Below are 18,417 nucleotides of genomic sequence, written 5' to 3'. Positions count from 1 at the left end.
ATCCTAATGGTGTTCTGAAAGTATAGGCTAAACACAGTTGGCGGTGGCATGTTTGTTGCTGTCGGAAGTAGTTTAACTTGTCGCGAAATTAAAGTAGATACTTCCTGTGAGTTAGTATGAGTAGAGGTCACTATTGGCAACCGGAATAAAATAATAATTGGATCCTTTTACCTACCTCCCAATTCAGATGATATAGTTGCTGAAAGGTGACTTTAATTTACCCTCGATATGTTGGCGAAAATACGTGTTTAATTTCGGAGGTATGCATAAAATATCATCCGAAATTGTGCTAAATGCATTCTCTGAAAATTATTTCGAGCAGTTAGTTCATGAGCCCACACGAGTAGTAAACGGTGTGAAAACACACTTGACCTTTTAGCTATAAATAATCCTGAGTTAATAACCAGCATCAAAACTGATATAGAGATTAGTGAACACAGGGTTGTCGTATTGAGATTGAATATTGTAATCCCCAAATCCTCGAAAAATAAGCACAAAATATACCTATTCAAAAAAGCAGATAAAAATTCACTTGACGCCTTCCTGAGAGACAATCTCCACTCATTCCAAATTAATAATATAAGTGTAGACCAGATGTGGCTTAAATTCAAAGAAATAGTATCGGCAGCAATTGAGAGGTTTATACCAAATAAACAAACAAACAACGGAGCTGATCCTCCTTGGCACACAAAATGGGTTAGAACACTGTTGCAGAAACAACGAAACAAACATGCCAAATTGAAACAGACACAAAATCCCCAAGATTGGCGATCTTTTACAGAAGCTCAAAACTTAGCACAGAGTTCACTGCGAGATGCCTATAACAGTTTCCACAATGAAACTTTGTCTCGAAACCTGGCAGAAAATCCAAAGAGATTCTGGTCATATGTGAAGTATGTTAGCGGCAAGAAACAATCAATACGTTCTCTGCACAATTTGAATGGAGATACTATCGAAGACAGTGCTGCCAAAGCAGATTTACTAAACACAGCCTTCCGAAATGCCTTCACAAAAGAAGACCAAGTAAATATTCGAGAATTCGAATTGAGAACAGCTGCCAACATGAGTAACGTAGAAGTAAATATCCTCGGAGTAGTGAAGAACTCAAATCACTTAATAAAAGCAAGTCTTCTGGTCCAGACTCTATACCAATTAGGTTCCTTTTGGAGTATGCTGATGCATTAGCTCCATACTTAACAATCATATACAACCATTCGCTCAATGAAAGGTCCGTACCCAAACAATGGAAAGTTGCACAGGTCACACCAATATTCAAGAAAGGTGGTAGGAGTAATCTATTAAATTACAGGCCCATATCGTTAACGTCGATATGCAGCAGGGTTTTAGAACATATATTGTGTTCGAACATTATGAATTACCTCGAAGGAAACAGTCTATTGACACACAGTGAACATGGGTTTAGAAAACATCATTCCTGTGAAACACAACTAGCTCTTTATTCACATGAAGTGCTGAGAGCTATTGACAAGGGATTTCAGATCGATTCCATATTCCTGGACTTCTGGAAGGCTTTTGACACTGTACCACACAAGTGGCTCGTAGTAAAATTGTGTGCTTATGGAATATAATCTCAGTTATGTGACTGGATTTGCGATTTCCTGTCAGAGAGGTCACAGTTCATAGTAATTGACGGAAAGTCATAGAGTAAAACAGAAGTGATTTCAGGCTTTCCCCAAGTTGGTGTTATAGGCCCTTTGCTGTTCCTTATCTATATAAACGATTTGGGAGACAATCTGAGCAGCCGTCTTCGGTTGTTTACAGATGACACTGTCATTTATCGACTAATAAAGTCATCAGAAGATAAAAAAAAACTGCAAAACGATTTAGAAAAAATATCTGAATGGTGCAAAAAGTGGCAGTTGACCCTAAATAACGAAAAGTGTGAGGTCATCCACATGAGTACTAAAAGGAACTCGTTAAACTTCAATTACACAATAAATCAGTCTAATCTAAAAGCCATAAATTCAACTAAATATCTAGGTATTACAATTACGAACAACTTAAATTGGAAAGAACACATAGAAAATGTTGTGGGGAAGGCTAACCGAAGGCTGCTTTTTATTGGCAGGACACTTAGAAAATGTAACAGACCTACTAAGGAGACTGCCTACACTATGCTTGTCTGTCCTCTTTTAGAATACTGCTGCACGGTGTGGGATCCTTAACAGGTGGGACTGATGGAGTACATCGAAAAAATTCAAATAAAGGCAGCATGTTTTCTATTATCTCGAAATATGGGAGAGTGTGTCACAGAAATGATACAGGAATTGGGCTGGAAATCGTTAAAAGAAAGGCGTTTTTCATTGCGACGGAATCTTCTCAAGAAATTCCAATCACCAACTTTCTCCTCCGAATGCGAAAATATTTTGTTGACACTGACCTACATAGGGTGGAACGATCACCACTATAAATAAGGGAAATCAGAGCTCGTACGGAAAGATATAGGTGTTCATTCTTTCCGAGCGCTATACGAGATTGGAATAATAGAGAACTGTGAAGGTGGTTCGAAGAACCTTCTGCCAGGCACTTAAATGTGATTTGCAGAGTATCCATGTAGATGTAGATATCGTAGGGTGTATTTTCCCCCTCAGTAACATGTTGTTATTTGCACAGACAAAAGCTTTCACAAGTTACGCAAAATAATCCATATTCCTTACCTTTTACAGTTAAATTCATACAGAATTCCACTAATTGTACTGAGTAACTTGTACAACTCTAAGTTAACCTTTTTGGAAGTCATGATTTCAAAAGCAGGGAGAACGTACGCACTAACTGTACTTACCAGGCTCCCTAGCTTTATTGGAATGGTGTTAGAGGCTTGCAGGTAAAGTGCTGGAAAGGGAAAAAAAGTGTCTGGCCATCATTTAACATCAGGAGGTGAAATTCCAGTACCACTGATGACGCATTTAAAATGAAAACACTGATCCTAATCTTTGAAAGTCCAAGATGAATAACAATAGTATTATGAAAATGATATGTTGCCATTCACCGTGTAGAGGAGATGTTGAGTCCCAGACAGGCAAGTGAAAAACTGCTATACATTTTAGCTTTTGGCTGAAAGGCCAACACAAGTGGATATCAAAAATATCATCCGTGTGCTGTTGATGAACTGTCAAGATACCTCTCAAATTAACCTGGCAGGGAGCAGTACTATGTACAATACTTTCCTTTATTCATTGCTGTACAGTGGACTACATACAGTGATTCCTTGTACACTGAGCAGTCAACATATCAAGCTTAAACTGCAACAGAAATATTTACATGTGTGCTGCTGGGAGGAAATTGCATCAATCACACTTTGACTATAGTATGCCATATAGGCATCAAGTGATAATTATATCTGTGATATTCCAGTGTCTGCTTGGAATGCCCTGCAAACAAAAGGTGTGGTGAATTCTTAGGGTATCATTGGCAGTCTGTTCAAACTGGAATTGTAGTACAATCAACATCATTTATTGATTTATTTATTCAGCCATTTGATGTATTTCAATTGATACATGTTGTATAATTACATACAAGACTATATGTTTTGATTACACTGTGACATTGTACAGCTTTTGTGTTCTTTACAGTATGACAACTTCACTTTCATTTAAATTTACAGACATATTTATTGCTTATCCAAATTGAATGGCGGTTGCTTCTATTATTTCTATTATGCGGGGGAGGGGGGGGGGGGGTACCACCACCATGTTGTTTTTTACCAAAAAGGTCTTGGTGAGCAAGGGACATGTGACAGGGTGCACTGTTGTGATGCAGCAGCCAGTTCCCTTGACGCGAAAGTTCGGGTCGTTGTCGCCGCACGTTTTCACGGAGCCGTCGCAAGACATCACAATAGTACATGGAATTCACTGTTTGGTTGGGTGGGACGAATTCTTTATGCACAATTCCCTTGTATCAAAGAAAACGACAATCATGCTCTTCACTTTGCTCTTCACCTGTCTCACTTTTTTTGGGTCTTGGAGAGCCTGGGCTCTTCCACTGGGACGATTGTTGCTTTGTGTCTCGGTCATAACAGTAAATCCAGCTCTTGTCGCCGGTGTTAACCCCTAACAAGAAGGTTGGATCATCAGATGCTGTGTGACGAAGGTCCATGCACGCTTCAACATGCTGTGCCTTCTGATTGGCAGTCAAGATACTTGGCACAAATTTTGTAGCGACACAATGCATGCCCAATTCATCAGTCAGCATTCGTTGACATGTCCCATAACCAATACCCACTTCAGCCGCAAGGTCTTGAATGGTTCAACGTCGATCCACATGAACCAATTGTTGAAGTTTGGCAACAATTTCTGCCATTGTGCAGCTAACGAGCCTTTAAGCGTGAGCATCGTCTTCGACATCTGTACGGCCGGCCCTGAATCGAGCATGCCACTCAAACACACGCATACGGCTCTTGCTCTGTCCCCCAAACACTTGTTGAATCATTGCAAGGGTCTCTGTAGCACTTTTCCTGAAATTCACACAGAATTTGATAAACACGCGCTGTTCTGTTCACGGATCTATCATAAAATCACCACACACCAAAAACAGAGTATTACGGAAATCACTGTGGATATGCAACACGTCCTCCCAGCTGAATGCCACTCTGCACACTGACTGATCAGATATGCAGCTTTCTCCACCTAGCAGTGCAAAGATCTACTACTCCTACTTTCCAGATGGCAGCACCCGTCCCAAAAATTTTGGATTCCACCTCATGTGTGTATGCATGTGTGAGTGTTTGTGTAACAGTCATTTTGTAGGAACTCAGCATTTTCTCTTTATGGTGAATAGCAATCTCCCCTTTTTGTAATATTACTGAATATGGAAGTGAACTCGAAACAATATGTTTCTCTAAATATCATAATACAAATGGAAATCACATGTTGCAGATTGAAAACTATTGTTTAGCTGTTCATCATTATCAATCTAGTATGGGAAAAGGTGGAGTCGCAATGTTTATTCGAAATAGTGTATATAAATCTCTAGATTTAAGCAAATACTGTGCTGAACAGATGTGTGGCATCGAAATAACAGCAGAGTGTGCAACAGTTATTGTGCTGTCAATTTACAGCGCACCTGCTGGAAATCTGAGTGTTTCTCTAAGATACACTGAATCACCCTCTCCCATCTGTCTAGAAAAACTAATTCATTCATTGTAATGGGTGACTGTAATGTGTAACAAAAGAATAGAATCAGAATGGACCCTGAACACCTGATTTGTGCTTACGATGTAGTATCGATGGCACAGTTTCCAACTAGGGTAAGAGCCAGTTCCAGTGCTTTGAGGACAATATTGTGGAAAGGGTAGATTGCTGCATACCATATAAAGCACATATTGAGTTGCAGACAGGCACAACAAAAAGACAGCTATACATTTGAGCTAGCAGCCACAAAGTCTTCACCTATAGTAGAAAACACACAAACACATACATTTGGACAAACACAACTCACACACACGACCACTGTCTCTGTCTGCTGATGCTGGACTGCGTATACCAACAATGCAGTTGCTACACACAGCCCAGCCTCAGTGGACAAAGACAAAGGTCGTGTGTGTCTGCGTTGTGCTTGTGCAAACATATATGTGTTTTCTACTTTAAAAGGATGCCTTTTGGTTGGAAGCTCAAGTGTATTGCTGTCTTTTTGTTCTGCCTGTCTGCACCCCAATGGTGAATAGCAGTCTGTACTTCCCATAATATTGTCGTTAGTCCTTCCTGGATTTTCCATTGTTTGAGTTCTAGTGCTTTAGTAAATAACAGAATTACTGATATGGTTACATATAATAATTTAACTGTCAAAAATATTATAAATAATATTAAAATATTATAAATGGCCTCGCTGATCATGAGGGACAGTTTCTCACCATAAACCAAGTAAATATACAGAGGAAGGTAAATTTCATTTGGAGAAACATGAGAATAAACAGACATAGACAGACACACCATGGAAAACTTTAATCATCAGATGCAGCTTGTGGGCTGGCCTCATGTATGTACTGCTATTGATGTTAACTCCAAATGTAATATATTTATCAGCGAGGTTAAATGTCTATTTGAAGAAACATTTCATAAAAGGTTTGTGAGAGAAAACATTTTTTAAATCGGGCTGTAGGTGTTGGACTGTAAAGGGCAGCAAAATTTCTTGCAGAACAGGAAGCGATTTTTATGTGGCAGCTAAGAAATCAAATGATCCCAATAATATTAGAAATTACAAATTGTACAGTAGAATTCTTAATGAGACCATAAAGGCATCAAAGGACATGTTCTTGAATGTAGAAATTGATAACTCAAGCAATAAAATAAAAACTGTCTGGAATTTCATAAAGAAGGAAGCAGGGGAAAGTGCAGTTTGTAGAGTAAATATCCATACAAAAGTGAGAATCATCTAGTTAGTGACTCAAAAACAGTTGCTGATATAGTGATTGAATATTTTTTTTTAATAGTAACACAACAAATAGGATCACAAGTCTCCATAAATTAATTCATGAATTTTCTGCTAGCCAGTGTTAATTTCTTCTGCTTCAGCATTTCTTCACAGTAACTACTCATTTATTCAATCCATTTTAGTTTTTTATATATTTCATTTTCTGATCTGTCTATTTTTCACCATTCCCCCTCCCACCTCTGTCACGGACACTGCACTTAGCTTTTCACTCTTACTAACTCGTGCACAATGTTTTAGTAGTAACCTCTGTCTTGCATATTACCCTGCCTTCCACCTTTAAGCTCTCAGGTTTTCGAAGCTCATCTGGTGCAGTTCCTAACGTTCAGTCTTTCTTTCTCATCCGTAAAAAAGTCTTTCATTCTCATCACATCTAGTAAGTGTCCCCTGACCCAGGGTTCTGGGTGACTTTTCTGAACTGTACCCCTTTCCCTAAACCTCTCCAGCCCTTTTCCTTCACACCTCTTCTGTCCCCTTCAACTCGTCTGTCACAAGAAGGAGCCATTGGCTCTGAAAGCTTGTAAAAGTTAAACTGTTTTGTGCATGTGCTCCCCTGCCACCGTGTGTTCCCCTGCTGTTGCATGGTGAGTAGATTTTTATCTATCCATTTACATTAAACTATGTGCCTTGTCATACAGCCTCTAAAGATGTAGAAACAGGAGAAAAACTAGGTCATCAGCAGATAGCTAGGGGGGATAATTCAAAATACCTTGGCCTACGTGTTGTTGTTGTGATCTTCAGTCGTGAGACTGGTTTGATGCAGCGCTCCATGCTACTCTGTCCTGTGCAAGCTTCTTCATCTCCCAGTACCTACTTCAGCGTACATTCTTCTGAACCTGCTTAGTGTATTCATCTCTTGGTCTCCCTCTACAATTTTTACCATCCACACTGCCCTCCAGTACTAAATTGGTGATCCCTTGATGCCTCAGAACACTTATTGATAGCAAATTAAACTTGTCAGACCACATCCTGGCTCTGTGCAAAAGACTGTGTGTTGCAAATTGTTCATTACGCATTTTTTGCTCTTATAGAAACAAGGAAACCATCAAATCAGATTATTATGGTTATTGTCATGCCATTATGGCATATGGAATCATAGTTTGGGGAAATTTGCCACTAGCTACAAAAGTGCTAAATGCACAGAAAAGAACCCTAAAAATATGAGTGAAGTCCACCCTACAGCCACCTGCAGAAATCTTTTGAGGAACTTGAAATTCTCATATCCACCTCACTATCTGTGTTCTCCCTTGCGTGTTTCATAAGGGGAAAAAAGCCCCTTTACCTAATATTGCATATCACATAGTGATGATACTAGAATAAAAGATGATGCCCACTGTGAGGATACAAAACTGTGTACAGAAAGGGGCCAGTGGCTGTAAAATTTTTAGTGCACTCCCTTCACAAATTAAGCATTTAGTGTATGATGAGATCTAAAAAGAAAAGAAAAGAAAAGAAAAGAAATTCTTAAGGCAGGTCTATTCCCAAGGGTCATTTTACGTTATGGAAGAGTTCCTTAGCCATGATGTTTAGTATCTCATAACATTCAGCTGCATCCCCAGATCTTTATTTGTGTTCATGTGTGTTTATTATTATACAAATGTTTATTTTTCTGTAATAGATTAATTTTCTGTAATATTTATTTTATATGATGTACTGGGTGATTATAATTAAAGTTAAACTTTCAAAACACTGTAGAAATAACACCACTGGTCAGAATGATGCCTAATTGCAACGGAATATTATTGGAAAAGGGGGAAAAATATGGTAGATGAAAAAAAAGGTGTGAAAATTGATCAATAGATGGCACTGGATGTGTCAGAATAGTAAATGAAAACACCTGTCATGCTCACAACCCATTGACGTTGGTATAAACGCGCCGGGTGCATGGCTTTTCATCTTTTCGCATCTGCGATGTTCACCATGACTGTCTCAATGCAGGATTGTGCTCTGCTTGTAAAGCTGTATTACAAGAATGGTGACTGTGCACTCATTGCTCTGGAGAAGTTCTGGACACTGAAGGGTTTGAAAAAAGTCATTGGTCCGATGGCTGCGGTGAGTCTGGAGAAAATGATTCAGAAATTCTAAAAGACTTGTTCATTTGGTGTGCATCCTGGTAGAGGGAGGAAATGAACTGATTCGACGTCAGTGGTAGTAGTGGCCACAGAAATGCAGGAGGAGACGAGTGGTGGTGTGCAAACATGTAGTGTACGGGCAATTGCCCGAACATTGGACATACCCATGAGCACAGTGCGTAAAATCCTATGAAACATCCTTCTTTGCTAGCTATTCAAATTACCCATGTGCACAAGTTGCTTCCTGTTGACCTTCCAGCAAGTGAGACCTCTGCTTTAGAATTTCTTGCTCACATGAAAGTGGACAATGACTGGCCATGGAAGATTTTGTGGACAGGTGAAGCCCATTTCCATCTGACAGGATATGTCACTACACAGAATTGTCGTATATGGGCAATGGAAAATCCACATGCAAATCACCACTTCATCCTGAATAGGTCACTGTGTGGTGTGGGTTTATGGCATCATTTATGATAGGGCCATATTTTTTTGAAGAGACCGGTGCTTATGGTCCTGTTACCTGTAGCGCCACTGGTAAGCATTATGAGTGTCTTTTCTGCAACCACATCAGTCCAGCTCTCCAACAGCATGGATGTATGGATGAGATAATTTTTATGCAAGATGGCACACATCCGTACATTTCAAATCCAGATAAGCAGCTGCTGAAGTGCCATTTTGGAAATGCTAGAATTATCAGCCACTATTTCCCTACAGCCTGGCCATCCCAATCACCTGACCTTAATCTGTGTGTCTCCTGGCTGTGGGGCTATCTGAAAGATGTTGTGTTCAGTGTTCTGATTACAAACTTAGCTGCATTGAAGGCACACATCGCACAACACATTCTGAACGTGACCCTGGAAACACTTTGATCAGTTGCAGAACAAGCTATTTCTTGGTTTCAACTTGTTGCAGAAAATGGTGGACAGTATATTGAACTTGTTTTGCACCAGTCACACGGAAATTAATAATCCAATTTGATTTTGATTGATGCTTAGTATGTGGTTTTTGGCCTCAGGACAATTAAAAATTGATTTTTCCCATCCGATGTGATATGACCTTGCCGTGGTGGATGGGCTTATGTAACTAACAGTACCACTCATGTACACCTATGCACACTCAGCTGTACAGTTTGTTTAACGTCAAACGTACACCTTAGGCATTTTTGTATGATTCATTTGTCATTTGTAGTCTACAGGTATTAAATTATGATGCTTACAGCACCATCTATTGTTACATTTTGTAACTATTTATTTGTCTTCTGCCATATGTTTTCCCCCTTCTCCGATAATATTCCGTTGTAATTTGACGTCATTCTGACCAGTAGTGCTATTTCTACAGTGGTTTGAAAGTTTAATTATTATCACTCTCTATTTTTCTGGAACAGAACCTAATTTGTAGATACTTTAATGTGAAACTAATTAGTAGCGCACTGTTTACGTAACAACATAGAATGCAACCACAACAAACTTGTAAAACAGGCACATTCCATAATCTGTTATACATTCACAAGGATCACTGGAACACGAAATAAATAGATGTCCAACTTTCTTCATTGTACCATATGCAGTTTTCCAGTCTGCCATCACATTTATCTCTTTGTTTGTTTCCAGGTCTGTTTTCTCAGCTACTTCATGTAGCTCTTGCAGCATCATCTTCCCTTGCCTTCTCTTTCATCTAGGATTACTAAATCATCAACGAAGGCTAAGCAGCTTGTATTCACATTTCCCTTCTGGTGGCCAAGCTTTATGGCTGTTGCACCTTCTTTCTCCCATTGTTCTCCCCATTCTTGCATTATTTAACCCAGAAGTAAGGTAAATAGCACATTAGAGTGCATCATCATTACTCATTTTCTATGTCGATTTACTCTAAGATATTGAATAGTGGTTGCCTATCTGTTGAGATACTTTTTAAAATCCTTATGGAAGGTAACAATAGACCATTCACTGCCAGAAAATGTGCTGCATTTTCTGTCTAGTAGACACTGGAAACTTCTGCACCAAACCATTCTCTAGATGTGCTACCAACTGAACATTTGTATGTACGTTAATGAAGGGGTTAGTGTAATGAGATAGTCATTCTGGGAATGCCCATGAGTTTGTATAAGGAATTTATTTTCTTCAATCAGAAGAAATCATTGCTGACACACAATAAGGGTTTTGAATATGTTCACAAGTAAGAATAAATTGGGTATTATTCTTAAACACCTAAGCGCAGTAAATTTGCACTGTCCTTGTATTTTTATGACTAAGAAGTAATGTTATAGGGTGCACCAACATTATTATTCATTATCGAAAAACATATAATAAGAGTAAAAGTCTCTAATAAACAGTTATTTAAGGAACTAGATACATTATCAAACCAGTGTTGATACTTTCACCTCCTTATGCAATTATCCATAGTGGAGTTTAATAAATAATATCTAACTGACTACAGTGAAAAATTATATATAAAAACAAAGATGAGGTGACTTACCGAACGAAAGCGCTGGCAGGTCGATAGACACACAAACAAACACAAACATACACACAAAATTCAAGCTTTCGCAACAAACTGTTGCCTCATCAGGAAAGAGGCAACAGTTTGTTGCGAAAGCTTGAATTTTGTGTGTATGTTTGTGTTTGTTTGTGTGTCTATCGACCTGCCAGCGCTTTCGTTCGGTAAGTCACCTCATCTTTGTTTTTATATATAATTTTCCCCACGTGGAATGTTTCCTTCTATTATATTGACTACAGTGAAACCTCTATATAACATTTTTCAAGGGACCACAAATTCTGAACACTGTATAGAGGAAAACACTATAAATGGGAATGCTTCCAAATAATAATTATAGGGCATTACTGGAGATCGGGATACCACTAATCAGCTTTGACAGGTGGTGCCATAGATGACATTTTAAATTTTCACAACACTGTAATATGATATTCATTGCAAATGATCAAATGATTAGTTTTTTGTAATTAAAAAAAGGAGCCCATTAGGTTGATGGGTGAAAGTAAATGGATCAGTTTGTACTGTAAAAAGTTATAACAGATTCTTAAGATATGACATCGTTGTCCAAAGCTGACAGGTGGTATCCCGTTCTTCAGTTGCGCCAATTATAGAATATGAGACAAATTTTGTTTATAATATACTGAACATATTACATAAAAACACAGTAAATGGTACAGATTAAAAAAGAACTAGTTACAAAAAAAAATACTTTAATAATTAAATTATGAAACGGAACTTAAATTTGCACAAAACTCTAGGAACCTATGCAATCTGGAAATCACATACCTATGATTTTTTAAAATATTCAAGCAAGCATGTTTGTTTTCTATTTCTCCTAGACTCTATGGCAATCATTTCTTGCTCCGAATAAGCAAGCTGAACTACTGTTCTGTCCTCAAGTCTATGGGCCATCGTATATCTCGTGAATGTTTCAAAGGCTTCAGCTGCCTTAGTATATGAGGACACAGGGTCATCTTCCTTGTCACTGTCACTGTCACTGTCACTACCACTATTATTCTCCAAGCTTCTCTCTGCAGTCAGCTCCTCAATACTTTGCACTCCTGTGGTTGACATGTTGTCATCCACAGCCACAAAGTCCTCAAAAGTGACAGAATCACTGCCTATTAATTCCCGAAATTCTTGCAAATCACTTGCAACATCTTCCACAGGAGCTGCCATCTCATTCTCACAGAATACTGCTTTTCTGAAACAGTTTTTCATAGTTTCAGCACTGACTTCCCTCCACGAGTACATAATTAAATTCACTGCCTGTAAAATATTCAGCTTCAGTTGTGAGCTCTGCTGGCTTCCCGGTTTTCTCCACGCGACTCACACCAGGAGATGCCTCCACTTTTTTAATAACATAAACCTTCTCTTCCAGAGAAATGTTCTTCCACTTTTCACTCATGTCCACTGACGAAAGCTTAAAAAAAAGTTATATTGAAGACACGCTCTCACTAGACACATGAACTGTTTGCTGCTCAGCTCACATAACACGCTACAAATACAAAGCATCGATGGAAATGGTGCCAAAAAGATTGCAAGCAGAATGTGTGTCACGTCATGTGACCGGGTTCTGCAGCTGACATATGAAACACGCTGATCGCGGGCTTTCCGAGCCGGTGCAAACTGTGAATCCACAGAACAGAAAACGATGCATCTACATCCAGTCACTTAAACGTTATAAAGGGGTAAATAATTGACCAGGGTTCCAAAAATATGAGCGTTACATGGAGGAAATTGTAATATAGAGGAAATGCAGTAAAGAGGAATATTTAACATTGTTTATATGGGCTTTTAGTCGGGACCGAAAAAAATGGACGTAACATAGAGGAAAACATTATACTGAGGAACGTTTAAAGAGGTTTCACTGTACATGTTTTTTAATGAATACGGATCTAGTGTTCCATTTAATGAAAATGTATACACACCGTGTAAATTGTCAGGTTGCAGCCACCTGATACACTGTCCGTTGTGTCTGGAAAAAATGTCTGATAAGGCAGTCTGCATACACTGTAAAAATTTGGCATTTTATCAACATCCTGATTAACTATGTTATCAAAATTCTGCTCAATTTTGTGTAAATTAAAATTATGCTTTCATTCCATTATGAACTGTCAACAGCTCTGGCCAACATCCTGGAAAATACAGCACTGTTTGGAGATATTTTACTTCATCTTCCAGAAATTTCTACGAAGATTCTTGACTCCAATAATGAATGGCGTGTTATGTTCGAATGGAGCTTGAATTTTGCAAATCAGTCACAACTGTTAGACAGTAGTACCAGAAAGCTTATTGATCTTGTAAGAAATAATTTTTTACCATTCTAACATTCAGTTTTGCCAATGTGTAACTGAGCATGTTCCTTAGAAATAATTGTTTGCTTCAGGTCAGTATGGAACTTAATATAACTGAGCGCCATCCTGATTACATTAACCCTTACAGGAGGGAAAGTCGTTCATCAAACACAGAAGAATATGTTTCACAGGTTCCAGCTAAGAGGAAGAAGAAAAAGAAAGAAATAAAGAGAGGCCCACGTTTAACAGGCGAATTGTGATAGTGCCTTCGACACTGCATAAGGGTAACTTTTAAGGTGGACCATGTAATAAAACTTGAAGAATTTTCATTGTAACTCTCTTTGGAGATATAGAAGAAGAGAAATTAAATTACTGATATGTGAATAGTTATTTTACCTCACTGAAAAGGCATGGTATAACATGACATTGTTTTTGTCTTCAGACTGAAGACTAGCTTGGTGCAGCTCTCAATGCTTTACAGGATTGTAAAAGTCTCTTTATCTCTGCATTAATACAATATCCTACATCCACTTTAACCTGTTTACTGTAGTAGTCAAGTCTTGATGTTTCCCTCTAAAATCCCCCTCTATACCAACTTAAATATTTCTTGATGCTCAAGACGTGTTCTATTGACTTATCTCCTCTTTTTGTTAACCCTTTTGAAGGTATTTCTTTACAGCATTTAAGGAATACTTCTTTACGCTCCTGACATCCAGTGGCAGTCCCCTGCACCAGCTGTAGTTTCTGTTTGTTGTGAAATATAGCTTTCAGACTATGGGGAGTATATATCCCAGCAAACAGCAGTGTTTTGATGGTTATTGGGAAGTGTGGTTGCCACCAGTGTAGTTTTTGGAAGGGGTGTAGGAAGTATACTTAGTACAAAATTAATCTGTCATTTGTGGTCCTGGGAAGCATATGTACCAACTTTAGGGTTATCCCAAAGCTTTTGGGAATATGTTTTACCTCCTCTGCCTACGCCTGACATCCTGTGGTAGTACATTGCACTAGGAGTATGAAAACTGCTACAACAATCAGTTTCTGTTTGTCATGGGATCACTACTATTGTCAGAACACATTGCTTTGCTTCTGCAATATACATTATTGTGACCTGTTCAGCTCATACCGTTATTGTGTGATAAAGTTTCAAGGATTGTTTTCACTTTGTGGTAAGTGAACTTTAATATTAGGAACAAATATTTTTTAAACAAAGTAAAAGAAAACAAAGTGAAAACAGTGTTCATTATTTATTTTACGTGTAATGGCAACGCATAACAGCACACAAAAGGGAAGTGGGAAATCCATTTACCACCAGTTTTAATATCTCTCAGTGGTGCCTTGGGGATACGAGTACCACATAGTTTTTGGTCCTAAATCACAAAAATAAAATTATCAAACAATAAATACTGTCAGTTTATCACATTTCTAATAGGAAAGCAAAAAAATTATCTTCGCTGAGTTGCTACAAAAAATGTCCCCACAAATGGTTTAAGTTATGCCATGAATTTCTTTTCTCTCTGATTCTGTTGAGTATCTCTTCATTGGTAATCTGATCTACTTGTGTAATCTCCAGCATTTTACTGTAGCACCACATTTCAAAAAGTTGTATTCATTTCTTGTCTGTACTGCTTGTCATCCATGTTTTGGTTCCACATAAGATAAGGACAGCCAATAATTTGGCTCATCAGTTGCACCGTGGCTTGTATGCCATAGTGCTCAGTCTGGCTGCACATATCCCCCACTGCCTTGCCATGCTGTCTGAGGGTGAAGAGGGGGGAGGGGACTGTGAACACGCTGTATTTAGGTAGCAGTGCAGTCACACTGCATATATCTTGGATCCATATTTCAAACAATGGAAAGGCCAGATTGGAATATCAACAGTATCTTGAAAAGGCTAGATTGCTAGTCACCAGGGAGTCCAGGATGAAATATCGTAGAACACCAATTTGGGGACAACAGCATGGTTTGTAACAGGGGAGTGATAGACCTCATTTTTTCCTCTGTCAGTATTGGGAAAAAGGAAAGTATCGGATAGCAATGTTTCAGGACTTAAAAACGTTACAACAGTGTACTTAGGGGTAAAATAAGGAAACGCTTGAGTAAACATAATGTTCCTGATTCATTAATTAAAAAACTTAAGATACTGTATGAAGATTTTGAAAGCCGTGTACAGATGGGAGGTGGAAGATCAGAATGGTTTAAGACAAAGAGAGGTGTTCAGTAAAGTAGTTTGCTTTCTCCATTACACTTATGGACACAAACATGACAGAAATCAAGGAAGTAGAAAATGAAGATCTCAGTGCTTTTGTTTTTGCTGATGACACTGCCATTCACGGAGAGATGGAAACAGAGGTTCAGAGGAGACAAGATTACTGGAATAAAAAATCAAAGAATTCAAGTTGAGTGTGAGTAAGATCAAGAGAGTCACAATAGAAGTGAGTAGGACACCCACATCTTGTCATGTCATAATGGAAGGAAAGAAGGTTGAATGAGTGCAGAGTTTCAATTATTGCAGTAGTGTCATGTCAAGTAATGGAACTGCCAAACTAGAAATTTTAAATAGAACAGCAAAAGAATCCAGCTTCTTCCACCAACTACGACACCTTATCTGGGACAAGGGAGTCTCTTCAAGAGCAAAACAGACAAAATATATATATATATATATAAAAAACAAAGATGAGGTGACTTACCGAACGAAAGCGCTGGCAGGTCGATAGACACACAAACATACACACAAAATTCAAGCTTTCGCAACAAACTGTTGCCTCATCAGGAAGAGGGAAGGAGAGGGAAAGACAAAAGGATGTGGGTTTTAAGGGAGAGGGTAAGGAGTCATTCCAATCCCGGGAGCGGAAAGACTTACCTTAGGGGGAAAAAAGGACAGGTATACACTCGCACACACACACATATCCATCCACACATACAGACACAAGCAGATGAGGCAACAGTTTGCAAAAGCTTGAATTTTGTGTGTATGTTTGTGTTTGTTTGTGTGTCTATCGACCTGCCAGCGCTTTTGTTTGGTAAGTTTCATCATCTTTCTTTTTAGATATATATATATATATATATATATATATATATATATATATATATATATATATATATATATATATATATATATATATATATATATATATATATATATATATATATGTGTCTGCTTGTGTCTGTATATGTGTGTGTGTGTGAGTGTATACCCGTCTTTTTTTCCCCCTAAGGTAAGTCTTTCCGCTCCCGGGATTGGAATGACTCCTTACCCTCTCCCTTAAAACCCACATCCTTCTCGTCTTTCCCTCTCCTTCCCTCTTTCCTGATGAGGCAACAGTTTGTTGCGAAAGCTTGAATTTTGTGTGTTTGTTTGTGTGTCTGTCGACCTGCCAGCACTTTCATTTGGTAAGTCACATCGTCTTTGTTTTTAGATATATTTTTCCTACGTGGAATGTTTCCCTCTATTATAACCATATATATATATATATATATATATATATATCAAAAAACAAAGATGATGTGACTTACCAAACGAAAGTGCTGGTAGGTCGAAAGACACACAAACAAAAAATTTTTCCCACGTGGAATGTTTCCCTCTAAAGATGATGTGACTTACCAAATGAAAGTGCTGGCAGGTCGACAGACACACAAACAAACGCAAACATACACACAAAATTCAAGCTTTCGCAACAAACTGTTGCCTCATCAGGAAAGAGGGAAGGAGAGGGAAAGACGAAAGGATGTGGGTTTTAAGGGAGAGGGTAAGGGGTCATTCCAATCCCGGGAGCGGAAAGACTTACCTTAGGGGGAAAAAAGGACGGGTATACACTCGCGCACACACACACATATCCATCCACACATATACAGACACAAGCAGACATATTTAAAGACCAAGAGTCTGCTTGTGTCTGTATATGTGTGGATGGATATGTGTGTGTGCGAGTGTATACCCGTCCTTTTTTCCCCCTAAGGGAAGTCTTTCCGCTCCCGGGATTGGAATGACTCCTTACCCTCTCCCTTAAAACCCACATCCTTTCATCTTTCCCTCTCCTTCCCTCTTTCCTGATGAAGCAACCGTTGGTTGCGAAAGCTAGAATTTGTGTATTTGTTTGTGTGCCAGCGCTTTCATTTGGTAAGTCACATCATCTTTTTCTTTAGATATATTTTTCCCACGTGGAATGTTTCCCTCTATTTTTTAGATATATATCTAAAAACAAAGATGATGTGACTTACCAAATGAAAGTGCTGGCAGGTCGACAGACACACAAACAAACACAAACATACATACAAAATTCAAGCTTTCGCAACAAACTGTTGCCTCATCAGGAAAGAGGGAAGGAGAGGGAAAGATGAAAGGATGTGGGTTTTAAGGGAGAGGGTAAGGAGTCATTCCAATCCCGGGAGCGGAAAGTCTTACCTTAGGGGGGAAAAAGGCTTGTGTCTGTATATGTGTGGATGGATATGTGTGTGTGTGCGAGTGTATACCCGTCCTTTTTTCCCCCTAAGGTAAGTCTTTCCGCTCCCAGGATTGGAATGACTCCTAAGGTAAAAGTTGTGACACATAGATACATCAATATTATTGAGAGTAATTTAAAACAGAACAGCAAGAAAATACTTTAATTATTATGTTAAAATGATAAAAACTTCAGCAAGACCTGCTCAGCTTGTTCATCAACTTGAAGAACTTCTGCAAAGTATTTCTTCTTCAAACAGGACTTTCCAGTGACAGTCAACTCTGACAGTACAAAGTCTCCTATAGTAAGTTTCAAGGATTCTTCACTATCAACACTACACATCAAATTGCGTGCATTTTCATGGTTATGAAGTAATGTCACTGTTGTAATCTCTTGAGCAGATGTAGCAGAAACGCTTAGAACTCCCTCTTTAACTGCTGTAATGCAATTGTGCAATGGAGTTTGTGCAATCCTGGAATAGGCTGTATGCCTTTCCAACGATTATCCAACATGCCATTGCTGAATTAATTTCTTCAGATGATAAGTAGAGGGTTGTAATCCCTTTCAGTTTCTCCTCGACGCACTTGTTAAAATCATAAGGAGTGTTAATAGTATACCTCCGTGATTTTACAGTTCTCCACACTGTTCTTTTCACGGCACCACCAGTGCCAT

At 38.6% G+C, this 18,417-nt stretch overlaps 1 protein-coding gene across 6 annotated transcripts in view; it reads left to right on the top strand.

Annotated features, from left to right (window-relative positions):
* The window catches only part of LOC124802702 (coiled-coil domain-containing protein 134-like), a 50,881-nt gene extending 37,191 nt beyond the window's left edge, over nt 1–13,690 (top strand). For all 6 annotated transcript variants that reach the window (XM_047263649.1, XM_047263650.1, XM_047263653.1 and 3 more), the window contains exons 4-5: nt 13,134–13,312; nt 13,399–13,690. In XM_047263649.1, coding sequence (XP_047119605.1) covers nt 13,134–13,312; nt 13,399–13,566 — 347 coding nt within the window. In that variant the 3' untranslated portion in view covers nt 13,567–13,690. The remainder of the gene's footprint in view (nt 1–13,133; nt 13,313–13,398) is intronic.
* The last annotated feature ends 4,727 nt before the right edge of the window (nt 13,691–18,417 follow it).

This window comes from Schistocerca piceifrons, chromosome 6, assembly GCF_021461385.2.
Source record: "Schistocerca piceifrons isolate TAMUIC-IGC-003096 chromosome 6, iqSchPice1.1, whole genome shotgun sequence".
Taxonomy (NCBI): Eukaryota; Metazoa; Arthropoda; class Insecta; order Orthoptera; family Acrididae; genus Schistocerca; species Schistocerca piceifrons.
Note: the sequence above shows the minus strand (reverse complement) of the source record. Positions and strands in the feature narration are given on the sequence as shown.